Source organism: Hemibagrus wyckioides, linkage group LG11 (assembly GCF_019097595.1).
Source record: "Hemibagrus wyckioides isolate EC202008001 linkage group LG11, SWU_Hwy_1.0, whole genome shotgun sequence".
In the NCBI taxonomy this organism is placed as follows: domain Eukaryota; kingdom Metazoa; phylum Chordata; class Actinopteri; order Siluriformes; family Bagridae; genus Hemibagrus; species Hemibagrus wyckioides.
In genome coordinates, this window is record NC_080720.1 from 7485270 (window position 1) to 7504214 (window position 18945).

At 37.6% G+C, this 18945-nt stretch overlaps 1 protein-coding gene across 1 annotated transcript; it reads left to right on the forward strand.

The window, feature by feature from the left end:
- The first annotated feature begins 4648 nt into the window (after positions 1 to 4648).
- tie1 (tyrosine kinase with immunoglobulin-like and EGF-like domains 1) lies at positions 4649 to 18945 on the forward strand. The gene is made up of 22 exons (XM_058403812.1): positions 4649 to 4927; positions 6376 to 6669; positions 6769 to 6879; positions 7229 to 7384; positions 7501 to 7632; positions 7756 to 7896; positions 8620 to 8748; positions 8848 to 8993; positions 9185 to 9329; positions 9860 to 10018; positions 10112 to 10249; positions 11085 to 11375; positions 11548 to 11738; positions 11892 to 12102; positions 12210 to 12320; positions 12952 to 13142; positions 13334 to 13447; positions 14195 to 14265; positions 15435 to 15475; positions 16070 to 16166; positions 16307 to 16406; positions 17481 to 18945. Exons 1-22 carry the CDS (start codon positions 4885 to 4887, stop codon positions 17550 to 17552), a joined length of 3084 nt encoding a protein of 1027 aa, XP_058259795.1. The 5' UTR covers positions 4649 to 4884; the 3' UTR covers positions 17553 to 18945.

Genomic DNA, 18945 nt, shown 5'->3' on the forward strand with positions numbered 1-18945 from the left:
TACTCATGATCTTGTGACCTCATTGTGCACAGGCTGAGAGCATAAACAGGTCGATGCAGCTTTGTCTGAGAAAAAAAAGAGTAAATAATAATAATAATAATAATAATTATAATAATAATAATAATAATAATCAGCCATCAACACGTCATAACAACAGTGAAGGATAATTGCAATGATAAAAAGAAAAAAAACAAAGCTAGAGGACAATGGGCAACAGTCTGAGGAAAGTCATGGAGGCCAAATCTCCTCCTCTTTCCCCCTTTATTATACAGAAACACCCACCCTGTCTCAAAGCACCCAGAGTCTGTATTGACACAGCATCCACTGCTTTCCCTTATGGCTTCCTGCTGTAAATACTCACTACTCTGTATCAGCTTTTGTATCTCTGTATGCAAACACACACACACACTCACTCACACACACACACACACATATTAGAGCTACAGTTACATAAAAACAACTGCAGCGGGATATTGAAAGGACAAAAGGCCAGAAACACAAATGTGAAATAAAAGTTTGCCATTTTTATTGAGGTTTTGCCCGGTCTTTCGTCTTGTGGATGGTCTTTCACACGAATACCCGAAAGATCTGCACTCCCCCAAAAAAACAGTTTATGTTTATCCCTAACCCTTGATTCAGTGGATATTCTCAGGCGGATACTATAGACTTACTTTATTGTACCTCTGAACTGCTGCTGTGATTGTAAATACTGCCGGGTGTTCATCTCAAGACTCATATTCACTAATCTACTCTTACTGAATATCATTTCAACGACATTTATACTGTTTGAAGTTATTTCTAAAAGTGTTGATTTCCCTTTTTGGGTCTGGATCCTCTTAAGGTTTCTTGTTCAAGTCGTCTCCAAGGAGTTTTCCCTTGCCACTATCACCTCTGACTTGTTCAATTTGTATCTAATATAAACCTGCATCTAAATTTCTGTAATAGAAATTTTGTGATAGAACTATAGAAACAAAACTGAAATAATAATTGAAATAAAAATTTCAGGACTTCCTCAACATATGAGAACTTTCCTGACAGCTTATGATCTTATGACACAAAATAGCTCTGTATCTAAAATGTTGAATTAGAAATTATGATCTAAAATGCCTTTGGGAATAATAACATATGAAAACACTGTGTAGCAACACACACAGTAAACAGGAATGACTCCAGAAGGTGTTTTGCTGTGTGCCTGATAGGCACCGCTGCAAACAAAAGCCTAAGGATGGTCGGGCTTCCTTTAAACCTCCTGCAGTTGCCCTGATAACAAGATGCAATATATTTCCTAATCTTGCAGACAGAACATCTCTATCATCCTGCAACTCATGTCCATTTGAGTAAGTGATACTAAACATATCATAAATATTAACCAAACCCACACTAAATCAAAATGCACAATTGGTATAGAACCTCTGTTTTATAAATCGTGCCTGAACCTCTGGGTGACTGGAAAACAGGAAAACCCAAACAATGTCATTCTGAGTCAGTTTTGATTATCACAGGTTGCCAGAAATCGTAAAGAAAACAGAAAATCACTTCTTTCAGTGCCCACCCCTGTACAAATCAGAGAAATGTGTCTTGGTGTGAGACAAACAGTCGTGCAAACGTGCAGCTCAGGCCTTTTCCCTCACAATTAAAGTGGATTTGAGTGAGCATTCAGACGCAACATGCAGACTCACATTGTTCCTGCTTTTCCTGACTCGGACTGCTACATTGACAGACTGGTCAGAGGTTTCTTCAGCCATTTACTTCTTTTCTGTTTCCTTTTGCTGGATATATAGCAAGGCTGAATATACAGTGCATGAGGAAAGCTGTTAGTGTCAGATTTTCAGTGTTTTTAGTGTCAGAAACTGAAAGCTCAGCACTCGTGCATTAAGCTGTGTCAGCATTAAAGAGTCTGCATATGAGCCGGCATTAAACACACAAAATTACACAAACAAGCTGTGACGTGACTCTGATTCAAGTAAATTATCATGTTATTATATTTATATTGATAAAAATAACTAAGATTGACAAGATTAATAATAATTTTATTTTAACAACATTAATAGATATTAACATAATTATCATTAACAATATTTTTAAATGGTGGTTTATGTTATAAATGATTAACTAACTAATTTAAATCATTACTTATTCACACTGTAAGCATGAATGAATGTTTATAAAGGACAGCCGACGTATTTCACCATTTATTGATACACACACTATTATCAAATAAATGATAAAAAATCACTTATAAACGTTATTCCATATTGTTGGAATTTAACAGATCACAAAAATGTACAGATTATTAAAAAATTAAGTTAAGTCTTCATAACTTAAGTGATTTTTAAGCATGTACTATATTTGTATTTCATTAAGTAATGAAGGAATATATTGTAAAGTTACAGGAAAATATTAATGTAACCATAAATACAAAGAAACTAAATGTATGATCCTTATGTTTGTCAAAGAAACTCCTGTAATCTTTGAATTAATAAATAATAATGTTGTAATACTACTACTACTACTACTACTACTACTACTATTACTGCTACTATTACTACTACTAATACTAATAATAATAATAATGTAATAACCATGTAGTATAGTTAACTATATTTCATTATAACACATCTTGAAATTTGAGTCCATCCTTCCACAGAATCTGCCATGATCAGATTTCCAATGCCTTTTGAAGCAACACAACCTGAATACATAAATTATCCTCCACCATAAATAGCAGTAAAGAAGAATCTTTTCTGCTTGATCATTCCTTTGAGCTCTTCAGACAAACCCTCATGCGATATGTGAGAGCAATCATCTTCATCTCCACAAACTTTCCATATTAAAGTTTCTCTTTTTTGTGTTGATGAGGTTTAGGACTTTCTTCAGTGAAACCTTCCACACATTGTGAGAAGTTATCTGGGGATGTGGTAGCTTAGCGGTTAAGGTGTTGGGCTACTGATTCGAAGATTGAGTGAGTTTAACTCCCAGGGCCCCTGAGCAAGGCCCTTAACCCTTAATTGCTCATTTGTATAAAATAAGATGTAATGTAAGTTGCTCTGGATAAGAGCGTCTGCCAAATGTAAATGTAAGCTACGGCTGCTTTAGTGAGCTACTTTAAAGTGTCTGACTTCATATTAAGGCTTTATATTTGAAGATTTTTAACACAAGATAAGAATTCATAGGTTGCAGATTGAGTGTGTTATTTTTTAAAAAAAAAAAAAACAATTAGCATAAACTAAATATTTTAAAATATTTATTATGTTTTCTGGAATGTCCATTCAAGGATCTAGTGATAGATTATGTAGACATGATAAAGCAGATACAGAGCATGCTGGTAGTGATAGAGACAGATTTAGCAGATGGGTAGAAGCAATACCATCAGCAGAACAGGGAGCTGGAACAGTGGTTAAATTCCTTATAAGAGAAGTAATTGGTAAGATTTGGCATACCAGTAGAAATCAGCTCAGACAATGGTTCTGTGTTTATCCAGAAGGCAGTGAAACTTGTCAGAGCCATCTCTAGAACAATTTCAGAGGAAGCTAATTGCATTACACAAAGCAGGGGGAAACAAAAAGATACAAGAGAAGAGAAAGTGGAATGAACCACGAAGGGAAGGTTCCTATAAGGTGCTAAGAGCTACCCCAACAACTGTACAGACTGGATACCTGATCCATTAAGTGAGGACAAGGAAGCAGCATGATGAGCCATGCCCTGGGTGTAAATGCTGGTCTAACCTCTAGACCCTAGCCTGGCCCTGATGATGGGTTGGAGAAGGTCCACAACTACTATTAAAGAAAAGTACATTTGTATAATTGTTTGGTGTATTTGAATGTTTATCTTTATACTCTAGATAACTGTCCAATGTGACGCAAGGTCATACTAAGATGATATGTGCATGCATACACTCACTTATTTAAATAATAATAATAATAATAATAATAATAATAATAAGGTTTTACTCCTTTCTAGTCATGGGTGGTGGGAGATGTTTGGTCCTGGTTCTCCTCAGGAGCACTATTTCACAAAGCAGTCATTAATAGTGACATGACTGGCCTGGCTGGGCCATAATCTATGGAAGAGAAATATATAAAATAGATATATAAAATATATAAAATATCTTAGAGAACAGAGTATGTGTATGTTAATCATGATAATCAAAAAATGGTGGGCATCAGTTGCTCCAATACTGTTTATGTATTTAGGTTAAGACTGGTGCACGTGTGTAAACAAGTGTGTTTTTAAAAATCAAGAAGGGCAGTTAAAGGGGAGAGGATGTTTCTGCAAAGGAAAGATAACCAGTCTGCTGAGAGTTTAGGAGTTGGACCTAAATGAACCAGCTTGACTTTGTTGACTTTGTTGATTCTCAGTAATTTCTACCTTTGGCAATAATGCCCTAATATTCTGAAAGATTCTTTGGCAGATGAAGTTTCTATGACATCATCAAGAAGTGACAAATGAAATAACAGTGGGTGTTGGCCTGTTAATTTGATTATAGTTTAGAATTGCTTGCTAATATTTTTTGTTATAGAAATGCTGATTACCAATAATCTCTCTCTCTCTCTCTCTCTCTCTCTCTCTCTCTCTCTCTCTCTCTCTCTGTCTCTCTCTCTCTCCCCGCCTTTTCCTTCCTTTCCCACCCTGAGTTGAGTAGAGTGGAGTGGTCAGTGAACTGAAACATATTTGAAAAGTGAACAGAAAGGACCGTACTTGTGACGGAGAATTTGTACGTCAAGTTACTTCACTTCAAGTTCCAAACTCCCTAGGGAAATGTGCAATACTGTGCACTGCCACCTGCGAAACTGGGAAACCCCACTGGAATGTGTTTATTTCTGACGCCTAAAACACTTGGATAATTTTGTTTGGATTTCCAAATAGAAGAGCAGGATTTAAGTAATGATTTACATCATCTGCCTTTTGTGTTTATTCAGCACATCAAGTAAGTTGATCAAAACTACAAAATGTTTACATAGTCAACATATTATCATTTACACCACTGTTAACTATGTAGATATGAAATTTTAAGGGCTACCATATGGTCTTGTTCGAAGTGCCAAACATTGCAAGGATATTGCCAGAAAAATGTGCCTGGGGTAGAGTAGTAATTTGCCAAATAACATGATCTCCCTGAAAGTCTTCTAACATGCATCAGGAACACATTTTTAGAATAAACTAAAGAATTTCTCTTTATTTGAAGCTGGAGGATATTAAACTAAACCTAATATTACACGCATCTTTATAAATATACTCAGACATGGTGCAGCGAAAAATAACTCAGCTTTTAGAGGTAGACACTGTGCCGTGTATATAAAGGTTATTATAGTTATATATATATTATACTTTTCTATTCAGTTTAGTAATTTAGCTCAGTTTAAATTAGTTAATCTTGTTTACATTTTGTTGTATGATTTTTATAGCAGTTTGTTACATTTTCGAGATATAATATATATATATATATATATATATATATATATATACTATACTGTACTATACACCACTCTGTTGTGGCGCCTGTGGCTCATCCTTGTTTCCTGGTATTGTTCTTGCCACGCGGTCAGGGAATGTGGTGGACTGGCAGGATGTGGATGAGCACAACTAAGATAAGAGTTCACATATTTTGGAATTTGCTTTAATGTTCTAGTCTTTGTAAATTATTAAATAACCGCGTTCTTTAGTGCTGAGGCGCCGTATTTACTGACACCAGTCATTAATGTATACACTAGCTAGAGTATACATGACCTAATAAATTCTATTGCTTACCGACTAAAATCGCTAGCCATAAACTGGACTATACAAATATAGAAAAGAAAAAAAGGAGCAAGCTGAAAGAACCCTAAACTGACTTTTGACACAAGGTTCAGAATCTGTTGAGGGTTGAGGCTGGGTGATCACAGTCACCTAAATGGATTCTGTTGTCTGGACCCTTACAGAAAAATCAAATACATTTCACTCATCTCACGTGAAGAGCGATTGAAAGTGCATATCCACATGTTGGACCCTCAATGTGCATTTAGGGCGTAATATGAAAAATATGTGACCACAATATGTGGGGGATAAAGAATTCATGTGCGAACATCACATCTGAAAACCATATGCCCTACATGTGAAACGAAACAAATCATATAATAACAATTCATGTGAAAAAGAGAATACACGTACTACATGTGAAAAGTTCATTATATGCGAAAAATGTATGAAGCATGTCCTGAGAATTGTCTTAAAGCCACATGTTTAAAATTCATAGGAGGCCTGTTTTACTGTAATAAAGTATATTGTTGTGGCATTTGTCTTTAAAGAAAAAAAGGCTGCCTCCTGCAGTAGATATTAAGTCTACAGATGTTCAGAAGTGAATATTTATATGTAATAATGTGTGTATACCCTCTCCAGATGCAGTAATGGATCTCACCATGAGGTCAAATGGGAGCAATTCTTCACAGCACTTTGCCCTTTCCTGCATCACAGGCGAGCGCAACACTGATGGATTAGAGCTTAGCATTAGAAAAGACAACAGCATAATGCGTATGACTAAAGAGCCTTTTTTCACCGTGAGAAAGCTTCGCTCTAGAGAAGTGCTGGCTTCTGGTTTTAGTGGCATGGGGCATAAGGGTATCTTTTACTGCCATTTGAAGCAGGGCTCAAAAGACCAGAGCACTGTCACTCTCATCAGCAACTGCAATAAAGGTAAATGTCTTCACAGGTTTGTAAGTATTTTTTGGAAACCTGGCACAAAATAGGCCAGAGAAGAGATTCTATCTGGTCATATTGTTTATGTTTTCTAAGGTCACCTCAGACCACAGAGACTCTCCCTTGTGGCTAATAAAGGAGACACGGTACATCTGGCAATGGAAGTTGTGGGCAAGGAGGAAAGAGATGTCACATGGAAATTTGATGGTAAGGAATTCACAGATGCAGATATTTGCACTTGTTTGTTTAGTGTAAATTGTCTTCACTTTGCAGGTATAGATGCATAGATGCATGCTACTGTTATAATTTCTATAACATTCATCAATAATTGCTCTCAATATGTTGTTGTAACAAACACACACACACACACACACACACACATATCTACTGTCTCTAGGGCTGAATGAGTGTACATGTGTGCATGGTGCCCTGTAATTGGACTAGCATCCCATGTGAAGGGTGTATTCCTGGCCTGACCAGGATAATGTGGTTGGAATTAGTGAACAAATGAATAAGTGGACAAATGAATGAATGAATGAATTTCTGTGTATTCCAGGGAATTATTACTACATGACCAACTGGGGAGATGTTGAAAACCGGACTGCAGTTCTCACCATAAATGATGTTAAACCAAGCCAGGCAGGGATATACAGCGCAAGCTATGTAGGAGACAGCCCGATTTTTGGAGCCTGGATGCATCTAATCGTTCGTGGTAATGTAGTCATATCTTAGTATTTCATGTTTAATCCAAAGTGTACATGTGCATCCAACACACATTTGTACACCCTTGTTATTCCTTATATAATTGTGTCATTATTGTTTATCTAGATTGTCCGAAGAACAAATGGGGCACAGGATGTGACAAAGAATGTCCTGAGTGTCTTAATGGTGGTGTGTGTCATGACAAAGATGGAGACTGTGTTTGCCCTCCAGGCTTCATGGGGACACGCTGTGAGACAGGTATTGTGGTTTTAGAGACACAGACAAAAATCTGCTATTTACTCAGCTAATTAATTCAGAAGACCTTTAGCAGGTTTGATAGGTCACTGTATTAAGTGCATTTTATGTTATTGTGGCTTGCAGCATGCCGGGAGGGTATGTTTGGGCGAAACTGCCAGGAATCCTGTAAGGCAGAAAATGGATGCCAGGGTCAGACCTTCTGCCTTGTTGAGCCTTATGGCTGCTCCTGTGCAAGTGGCTGGTATGGACATCACTGCAACAAACGTAGGTTTGATGGGTTAATACATTTAGTAATAACTATTGGAGGAATTTTAGCAGCAGTCAGTCAGTGGGGGTGGTTCTGGGCTTGATGGAAATCTTGAGCATTCAAATCCCAAAAAGCAACTGTTTAGTCATAGGTGTTAATGCTCCAGTGGTGCCATATAATTGGTGACTCAATGGGTGTGCTCGAAGACTCTCTTCTTTCCAAATTTGAGATATTGACTAAACAATTTCCCTACTGGGAAACAAAATAAAAATGACAATTAATCATCTAATAAAGTTATGTTCAGGATACGGCTGAGTTGGATCTCTGTATGATAATGATTTTTGCAGGAATCTTCCCAAAACAACTATAACTCTATAACCTTACTGACAAGCTTACCCCCTCTGAGAGGATGACGGGTCTGAAAAAATCTGAAAGAGTAGTTGTGCAAAAACATTAGTAATGGTAATAAACTAACACAGGTTTTTAATGTTAAAATGGAGTAAATATCAACTTTCAGAAATGGCTCAGAAGTGTCAATCTTCAATATGCAGAATGGCCATGAGCACTAAAAATAATACATAGTTTCTATAATAGTTCATTTACAAAGGCTCTAACGTTGTATTTTTACTTCAGATGTCTTTCTCAAGATAAACCAAATGAAATTAAAAGCCATAGGCATGAATATTATGTTGACAAATAGATGGTGAATGGTGCTTGCTAATCTTGCTCTTGATCTTTAGCTTGTCCTGAGGGAATGTATGGAGCTGACTGCCGTCTGAGCTGCAATTGTAAAAACAAGGGCAAATGTAGCCGCTTCAGTGGCTGCCAGTGTCCTACTGGTTGGAGAGGACAGCACTGTGAGAAGCTAGGTTAGCCCTTACTGTTTCTTCATCCTATTGACCTGGATTTGTACAATGTCATTTATAGTTTCTTTATGCAACAATATTTATTTTAATATTTTCTCTCAGATCATGCTCCACAAATCCTTGAGATGGCTAGAAACCTGGAATGGAACCTGAATTCCAGCCCAAAAATCTTATGCTCTTCCACAGGCAATCCTCTTCCCAGTCATACCAGTTTCGAGCTACGCAAGTTGGACAGCACAGTTCTTAAGGTTAAAAACAGATTACCCTGATAGTAATGTGGTCATGTACCAAAGTATCATTAATGCTGTACTAGGAATGCTGATTCATAAGACACATTAGTGTCAATTCATTTTAACGACCTTATTTAGGAAGATATTTTCATTCTATATTACAGCTTGCATACTAAATAAGATTCCCTATTTTTTTTTTGGTTCAAAAGGCCTCCCACATCACAATGGACGCAAACAAGAGCACAGCTCATTTTGAGATTCCACACTTGACTGCTGAGCATGAGGGGCTCTGGGAATGTCGGGTGTCGACTGAGGGTGGACAGGACTTCTGTAAATTCAACCTGACTGTTAAAGGTGAGGCTTACTTATAGAAGGTTCTGGTAAATTAAACAAATCATGACTTTGGTTCTATTTGGGTGGAGATCCATGATAGGACAAGTTTGAGACTCTTGATTGTAAAATTGTAAATTACTGTGATGTACTGTGATCTTTACGACTCAACTTTAACATGTTTTCAAATGAATTTTATTAAAAGTGAGAAAAAGTTGGAAAGGCCAAACACAAATAGAACCTTATGATTGTGTAAGCTCTAATACTGTTTTTCTGCCCATTTCTTCTAAGCAGAATCTCAAGCTTAATAAATAAATAAATAAATAAATAAATAAATAAATAAATAAATAAATAAAACATAGTATAAACAGAGAGGGAGATAGACAGAAAAGAGAGTAAAATTGGCCATGCTTTCTGGGTGGGAGGGATGATAACATACTCTCTCTTTCCTATTGAAGTTGATGTGGTTAGCTCATTTTTCAAGTGTCATATAAAATTTTACAATATTGACATTGCTGACTTATGGAAAGACTCCTTTTTTTATCTTTAACAAGAGCCCCCCTATCCAACCACTCCTCCAAAACTGATTGAGAAGAACATCAACAAGATAGTTGTAAAGCCTGTGCAGAGCTACGAAGGTGATGGGCCCATTGTGTCTATAAAGATCCTCTATAAGCCTGTGGAGACAGAACACCCATGGTCTTCCATTATAGGTAGGAAATAATCATTCTGTTAATTTATTTTATAGAAATGAATATATTACTCCACAAGCTAACAGATAGTAAAGACATTTTTTCCATTTTCAGTGTACCGCAATGAGCCTATTACATTAATGAACTTGAAGCCCGCGACCAAATATCAGGTTCATGTACAGCTTACTCGGCCAGGAGATGGAGGAGAAGGGCAACTGGGTCCAGAGGCTATCATGGAGACTGATAGTCTGGGTGAGTTCTGAGCTCATTATGACTAATGCGAGCCGAGAAGGGTGTATAGGAAACTCTCAGGATAACAATTCATGAACAGACAGCGCCATCGCTTCTATTGGTGCTCCTCTAGTACCTAAAAAGGCATAGATTTAAATTGGAACCAGGGTCTGAGGTCAAGGTCTTTTTCTGAGTCAGACCTCAGTTGCCTATAATGGATTTCAGGGTATGGATTTTAAATGGGTTTAAGTCTAGGCTGTTCTGTGAGGCGCAGCAGACATGCTCTGACTGCATATTTTGTGTCATTAGAGGCCACAGCCAGGCTGGAGATTGATTTCTGCTCTCAGGAGAGGCAGAACATCACAGTGAATTAGCGCCTGTCAGGTGGCCCAGGTGAGGCCAGTGGCTTTTTAGCACAGCTCTAGAGCCTGAACAATTAGAAGCTGATCAGATGTGGTAGCCTAGGGCCTGGATAAAAGCCATATCCTACAAACCTCAAAAGCCAGGATAAAGCAACTCTTTCCAGTCACTAAGCTAAACTCATAATAATGTGAATAGTGATATACAATATGTCCTCAAATGGTTTAGATGTCTGTTAGATAGATTAGAAGGATTGTACTAACTAGGACATGGTATTTCAGAGAAAAATGATTACACCTAAGTTAGCAGGAATTGTAAGTTTGGGTTTGTGGCCTCGATATGAGATAATTTGTTATGCTCCATCACCCTTCCATTAAATAACAAAAAGAAAGGGGAGGGGGATATAGGGATTTCTTATTTCTTCTTATTATTATTTCTTGTTTTATTATTTTTGACCTACTAGGCTAACTTGCACTTTTTCTCTTATCCACTCAAGGTCCCTCTTCACCAAGGAATGTCCAGGCTAAGCCCCTGTCCATCAGCACAGTTCAGGTTCGCTGGGAGCCCCCTGAGGTTCACAATGGAGGCATTGTGAAATACATCATTGAATACCAGCCAGTGGGCCAGGACAGTCTACACCCTTGGTTGGACACAGATGATGGGAACAAGACCACCAAGGATGTGACAGCATTAAATGGCAGCACCTTATACCAGTTTCGTGTGCGGGCTTTCTCAAAGGTGCCTGGGGAGTGGAGCAAGTTTGTGCAAGCCAGAACCCAAGCAAATGGTATGATATTAAAGGAAATAAATCTAATAACCTTGTTTAGAATACCTCATGTTTTTAATACAGGGTGAATGGTAGGAACGAGAGGTTATACTGTGATATGTTTATTTAGCACACAATATTGTTATTGCTTTATGTTCAAAAGTTAATGTTCAGTGAAAATGTTATTCTGCAGCCCCTGCCAGCTACATTCCAACCACTCAGGGGGTTGGAAAGCCTCGGAAGGAAGAGCATCAGCTACTCTGGGCTGTGATTGGTTCAGTGGCAATCACCTGTGTCACCATCCTTCTAGCACTACTGGTCCTCTTCTACATACGCAAATCCTTTGTCAAACGCAAACGCACATTCACTTACCAGTCTGGATCTGTGAGTGTACATATCTCTTTAAAACTCCAAAGCTAACTTTAGACCAACCTTTAGACATTTTTTTAGACATCATTCTATCTGATTTGTGGCTATTTTGAGTTTAGAGCATATTTCATAATCCTGTAATATTTCACAACAACCATACATCCAAAGGGAGAAGAGACCATTCTGCAGTTCAACTCAGGGACTCTCACACTGACTCGGAGACCAAAGCCCATCCCAGAACCTCTAACTTACCCTATTCTGGAATGGGAGGACATCAAGTTTGAGGACGTTATTGGTGAAGGGAATTTTGGGCAAGTCATCAAAGCCATGATCAAAAAGGACGGAACCAAAATGAGTGCTGCAGTCAAAATGCTTAAGGGTGAGGCTCACATTTCAAACTTCTATGCAGTGTAAAATTCATAGAGATGTGATAAGCATGCACGTTTCTACCATGCCTGTTTCATATTAATGTTTTTGTTTGTGCAGAGTTTGCCTCAGAAAATGACCACCGGGACTTTGCTGGGGAACTGGAGGTGCTCTGCAAGCTGGGCCAGCATCCCAACATTATTAACCTTCTAGGAGCTTGTGAAAACAAAGGTAAGTGTGCCACCTATTGGTCAAGCAGGCTGCCCATATACTGTACTGTATGCTAGGCAACTACTTGATCTGATCAGGCTATGTCTAGTTAACCTGATGAATTCAGGCTAAATTAATGCCGGAACTTTTAAATGTTATGTATGCTCATAACAAGACTCTCATTTGACATTTGACATTTGACATTACCGTTCAATGGCAGGCTTATATGAAAGGAAACATGAAGTCATGTTTTGGCATTAAGTGGTTCACGTGTCTTTGTGAACTGAACAACAATGAATTGAGCAGAATGAATTATAAAGCTGAAATCTTTCAAAATCATACTTTTAAAATTACTAGAGAATTTTATATCATGCAATGCAATATGTCAACAATATATAGTGGGGGAACCTTGGATTCTGGCATTCATGTAGATGTTACTTTGACATGTACCACCTATCTAAGGGCTCTTTCATATTGATAAATATTAATATTAACAGACACAATTTTAAAGTTATTTTATGCTCTGAATGACAAAAGAATATTATTGCAAAACTTGTGACTGTAATTTTAAAAAAGCGTCTTTTAAGCTCTTTTTTTCACTCACGTTCCTGTGTATGTTGCATGTTGTTTTTGTATCACTGTTTATCCACAGGTTACCTATACATTGCTATTGAGTATGCACCCTATGGGAATCTCCTGGATTTCTTGAGGAAGAGCCGTGTTCTGGAGACGGATCCAGCTTTTGCTAAAGAACATGGCACTGCCTCCACGCTCACATCACAGCAGCTGTTGCAGTTCGCCGCAGATGTGGCAACTGGCATGCATTACCTTAGTGACAAGCAGGTAAGCAGATAACACATAGAATGTGCAGAATTTTAATCTGAGCAATTAACAAATTTAAAGTGCTCATTTACCGAGTGGCAATGTACTGTAGCACTGTAATACTTTTTCTAAACTATGACGATTTTGTAATAATGTCCTGTAAATACCGTCAAATAGTATTTTTTTTACATTTAACTCTTATGTGTTTTCAGTTTATTCACAGAGATCTGGCAGCCAGAAATGTACTGGTTGGAGAAAATTTGGTGGCAAAAATCGCTGATTTTGGACTCTCACGTGGAGAGGAGGTTTATGTCAAAAAGACCATGGTGAGTAAAGTATTGTGACTTGGTCAAAAGATTAAAAAATGGCAGCACCAGTAAATATGGCCAAAGATATGTCACTAATAGGAACCCTGTAATAATACTGAGAAAAACCTCCCTTTCAAAATAGTCTCAATTCTATATGGCTTGGATTCCACAAGATGATTCATCATTGCAATTCCTGCAGATATTTCAGGTGCACTTTCATGCTGTAAATCTACCATTATACCACCACCCAAAGGTGCTCTATTGGATTCAGACCTGGTTACTGGGAAGGTCACTAAAGAACCTGAACTCATTGTAATGGTAATGGTTCATGTTACCAGTTTGAGGTGACTTTTGCATTGCGACATGGTGCATTATCATGCTAGGATGCACATGACCAGCAACAATACTCAAGTAGTCTGTGGCATTCAATCGATGGCTGATTGGTGTTAATGGACCCAAAGTCCACAAAAATACCAAATGTCATGACTGTGTTTACTTTGGTCAGTAAAAAAAAATGCAGAAGTTATTTGTTTATTGAGTAGAGGTCACACCATACTTAACCAGAACCACCCCCCCACACACACACACACAATAACATGCACTTTCCCATGGCAAGAAAAACATCAACAGTTTCTCTTCTCCCTTAAATCTTGCATACTGTCACTTCAAGGACAACATAAAACATCAAATGTTTACATCATACATTAGATTTTTTAATCTTTTCAAACCAACACAAGCCTCACAAACCAACTCATCTTTCCTCAGGGGAGGCTTCCTGTACGATGGATGGCTATTGAATCCCTTAATTACAGCGTCTACACCACTAAAAGCGATGTGTAAGTATATTTTGCAAATGTCTAGCTGTTTTCTCAGGTTTTATTTGTAGTCACAGACTGTCTGTGAAATTTAACGCTCTTGAGAACACTGTATCAGTTAATACAGAGAGCAGGGTGTCACATCATGCTGTGGTTTAAGTGCAAAACAACAAATCATTCCGTGACCATCCTGTCTGTGTCCCTCTCCCATTGGTCACTGGGCAACTGATAAATATGAAGGGAGGAACTGATAACAAGGCAGGAAACTCCAAAGCAGCTAGCTACTAGGCCACAACGACTGTATTAAAACCCTATTTTTAGCCACTACAGAACTTACTGTACTGACAAAATGGAAAACAAAGAAAGTTCTGGTTGTTTTCTACTTCATAAGTTGGTAATGTAATGTAATGCTGTAATGCAAAAGAATGGCATTTGCAGGACATATGGATGGTTGCCAGATATAACCTTCTAAATTAGGGGTTGCGACTAATATATGAAAGTCAGGTTTCATGAAATTCCTTCCTTTACAAAGGTCCAAATAAGTGACAACATGAGCGAATGGCAGCAATAGGTACCTTTATATGAGTGACCATTAGTGACTGGGTAATTAAATAAGATGGAGTGGATCTGTTTTGTTTTATAGTGGAGCTTTACATTGACCTTACTGACTAAAACAGATCAGACTTGTGTTTTGAATTAGATTTTTCAGTGACATGAAAAACATGATGAAAATTCTTCGTAATGACCTGCATTCAGCTGAATAATTGACACAAACGGCAATGGTTGAACTGCAACAGAGGATCTTCTACAGGAGCCGAGCGTAACTGTGGCTAGTTTTGCTTCATGCATAATTTTTTTTTTCAAATACTCAGTTTGGTCAGCAAAAATACACGACAGTATCCAGACCACAGTCTCGTACAACACTCACTCTGTATGTGCTGGAGGATTTTATTATTTTCTCACAAGGCATAGCAAGCACATGAGTGTATTATCTTAGTCTGCATACATAGAATGATGTAGAATAAGGAGCATTTGAGTGTTTACTATTTGTTGTAAGGATAAAGCAGGAAAACGCTTCACAATCTCTTAAATAATGTTACGGTAATTAAAAATCCCAGGACATAAAAGACATGAACTCTGATTCTGATTTTGATCCTTTCTCTTTCCTTCACTCTCTCTGTTACTTTCAGCTGGTCTTTTGGGGTGCTCCTGTGGGAGATTGTAAGTTTAGGTAAGTTTGTATTGTGTCTGTATAATCCCTATACATCCGTAAAAAAGCTCATGCACCCAAACAGCAACATAGACAAACTGACTCCAGCAGCCAGATCAAACACAGATTGACAGACAGACAGAAACACACTCAATTTTCATTTATCCATTTATAGTTACATTAACTTAAAATATAACATTTCCTCACTAGCCTTTCTATTCCTCTCTCTTTTGACGTTAAGATGTTAGTTTTTTACATTAGTGACATATCAGAAAGCACAAATACAAAGATTTTTCTTATCAGAAAACGTACAGCTTTATCTCTGACCGTCACACAGTGCAGACACTCAAGACTCCTGTCAAACATACTAAATGAACATCTCACAGTAAACTTTTCAATGCGCAAATTCTGAATCTTCAAGAATAGATTGTCCAACCATGTACAAATGATAATATAAATAATATAAATTTGTGCTTTGTCTTGAAGCCATCTCTACTGTGTAAGATTCTGTTATAGATAATTAACTGACCATGCACCATGTCATTTGGACCCTAGGTTTTGTTGACATACATGATGTTTTATATTTAAGCAATGTACTAATCTGCTTTACAACAGGAGGAACTCCGTACTGTGGGATGACCTGTGCTGAGCTCTATGAGAAGCTTCCTCAGGGCTACAGGATGGAGAAGCCCAGAAACTGTGATGATGAAGTGTAAGGATTACGTTCTTTAAGTGTTGCACAAAGATTGGCATTATTGTCCAAGTTGAAACACTTTGCAGTCCTTTAGTAATGGAAACAAACTATTCCATGATTCCTTGTTGTTATACTGAATCGAAAAAAAATGTTTCCAGGTATGAGCTAATGAGACAATGTTGGAGGGACAGACCTTATGAAAGGCCACCATTTTCTCAGATATCTGTTCAGCTGAACAGGATGCAGGAGGCAAGGAAGGTAAGAACCAGCAATTCAAGTCAAATCAGTTCATTTTTGCATTGAGTTGAAATTGTTGCCTAGCAGCCATTCAGGATTTAAATTATTAATTTAAATGTATCCCTAATGAGCAATCCAGAGGCGGCATAGCTCTTGGTGTTGGGATAGGTACTTTGCAATTTAATGAAACTATACAAGCTACTCACGATTTAAAATGGCTAAGCTATTGCGCCACACTGCCGATTTGATAAAGTAGCCCGCTACGCTACATTATACAAACTGCTTCAGTGTAGCTAATTATACTGAGGGTACTTTACAATTAACTGTGATAGTGTTGTTTTATTTTGCTGCTAATTTACTGGACAAAATAGAAATTTACATGGATTTATCGAGAATATATCATAGATTAATGCTTAGTAAGAAACCTGTAAAATTACTTAATTATAAACAAAAATCATTCGATATCTAAACTATTCTTAGTTATTTTTCTGAGACAGACTTAAGGTCAGACAGCCATCATGCTATATCAAGACAATTAGCAATTTTTAGATAAAACATTGTTTTATCACAGGAAATACTCACCACCTGTCACTCTTGATCACCCTCTCAAGCTAACCGGCTAGATAACTTACAATAATCACAAAACATGTTCATGTGCTGTTCTTTTTATATGCTGATTAAAGTTAACAGGGATTTCATTTTGCTTATGTAGGTTCGAAACAACAGTAAATCCTTTGCCAAGTGAAGCTTCACTCTCATACATATGAATAAATCAGACCACTGATGTTTGATAGTCTTGTTATCATCACTGGATGAATCCATTATCTGTAGCTTTTAGCTGTATTTTGAAAAACAGCTCTTCCACGATTCTAAAACTGTAGTTAAGTTTGTAACTGTGGAAGTAGAAGCGTGCTAGAGTGCTCTCCCTTCCACTTATAAACCAGTGCTTGAGCACACACAGTAACGTCACTGTAACATGTAACTAGCTACTCTCTAACACTGGTAGCCTGATACATGCAGTCCAGCTAGTGCCATTTTACTCTCCATCCATCTGTTCATCACCTAACACATCACTCCTCTGTGTTTTTCACACAGGCCTATGTGAACATGGCTCTGTTTGAGAACTTTACCTATGCTGGAATAGATGCCACTGCTGAAGAAGCCTGACTACTCGCCCCCCCAGATTTCAGCAGGTTCCACAGTCCGAGGGAGGCTCAGCACAGCAGGGCGATACGTTACTGCCAACCCCCTGTTGTTCGATTTCATCGCTCAAAGAAGAGACACTCGCCAAGGACCATAGGCTGTAGAGGAAAGACTGTGAAAGGACACTTGTAGGGTCCCTACTCCCTTCCGTTAAACTGTGGATGATCTCAGATCATTGTCCAACACTGGTCAGCTTTATGACAGTGTTTGAATGCTCACAAAAAGGGAGTTTAAAGGAGATCACATTTGTGCTGTACCTGTACCTGCTGGGATCTGTGGGGATTTTTGACAACTCTGAATATTTTGTTCTCTATTATGAGCTGCCTTGTAACGTTGTTGCTATGGAAAAACATATCAATGCAGTTCATACAGATGGACATTGTTCTATGTAGCACTTAATATAATGACAGACAACCAAGTTTACCATAGTCATTTCAGCACTACGTGTATACTGTATATTTGAGCTTGATTTTATATGCTGTAAAGACAATTTTCATAAGGCTACATAACACCCTTATAAGCTCACATAACCGACATAAACTGAAGCCTTATTCTGACATCTGACAGCTCTAATAAACTGCATTTCATCAAATTTGATTAAAAAAAAAAACACAAGTTAACTTACAGATTTTAGATGACATAAGGTTAGGTTATAGACTGGGTTACTTTAGAATGTCTTGGCCATGTAAGTCACGTAATGGTGCGGAGTCTACCTGCAAACTTGCTTGTTTATGAACAGAGGAGTAGTTCATAACATTACAGAGTCACATAAGGCTACATAAAATTCATAACACTCACTTTGAAACCAGAGAAAACATACATACCTCTGCTTTTAGAGTGTGAATCAAGTCAATATATCACAGTAGATATGAGCACAAAATAGCTTAATGATGTAATATTTCAGTACTCCTCAAATCTTCACTATGTAGCAGTGTTATTAGCAGTGTCTTTAGAAGTGCTTGTTATTATTAACTTTTCTAAATTAACCCTCACTTGGAGGCTATGTCTCTCTGTGTCAAAAGAAGCTGTGCCATTGTAACAGTTGTCCTAGGCATGTAGGTAATCTTTATTACAGCTTCTTCTGTTGTAATAAGTCTTTAGAGATGTTTAAGTCGATTGGAAGAGCTTATGCAGGTTTTATGTAGACGTATGAATAGTAAAGTCATGCTTGGAAAAGACCTTTTCAAATACCTTTTCTATGCATTTATTGGAAGTGATACCAGTTACATACATTTGTGTATCTGTCTGCATATATTACATGTACAGTTGAAAAAAAAACGACTGGGAATTCCATAGATTTCATTTAATTTTGTAAATAAAGGATTTATATGGAAAGAACCTGTTACATAAATACATT

Bases quoted from the DNA above. Each gene is read 5' to 3' on its own strand.
- tie1 (XM_058403812.1), top strand. From the start codon at position 4,885: ATGATTTACATCATCTGCCTTTTGTGTTTATTCAGCACATCAA. The intron at 12,103-12,209 runs GTGAGGCTCACA...TTGTTTGTGCAG, and splicing joins TGCAGTCAAAATGCTTAAGG to AGTTTGCCTCAGAAAATGAC. The intron at 14,266-15,434 runs GTAAGTATATTT...TGTTACTTTCAG, and splicing joins TACACCACTAAAAGCGATGT to CTGGTCTTTTGGGGTGCTCC.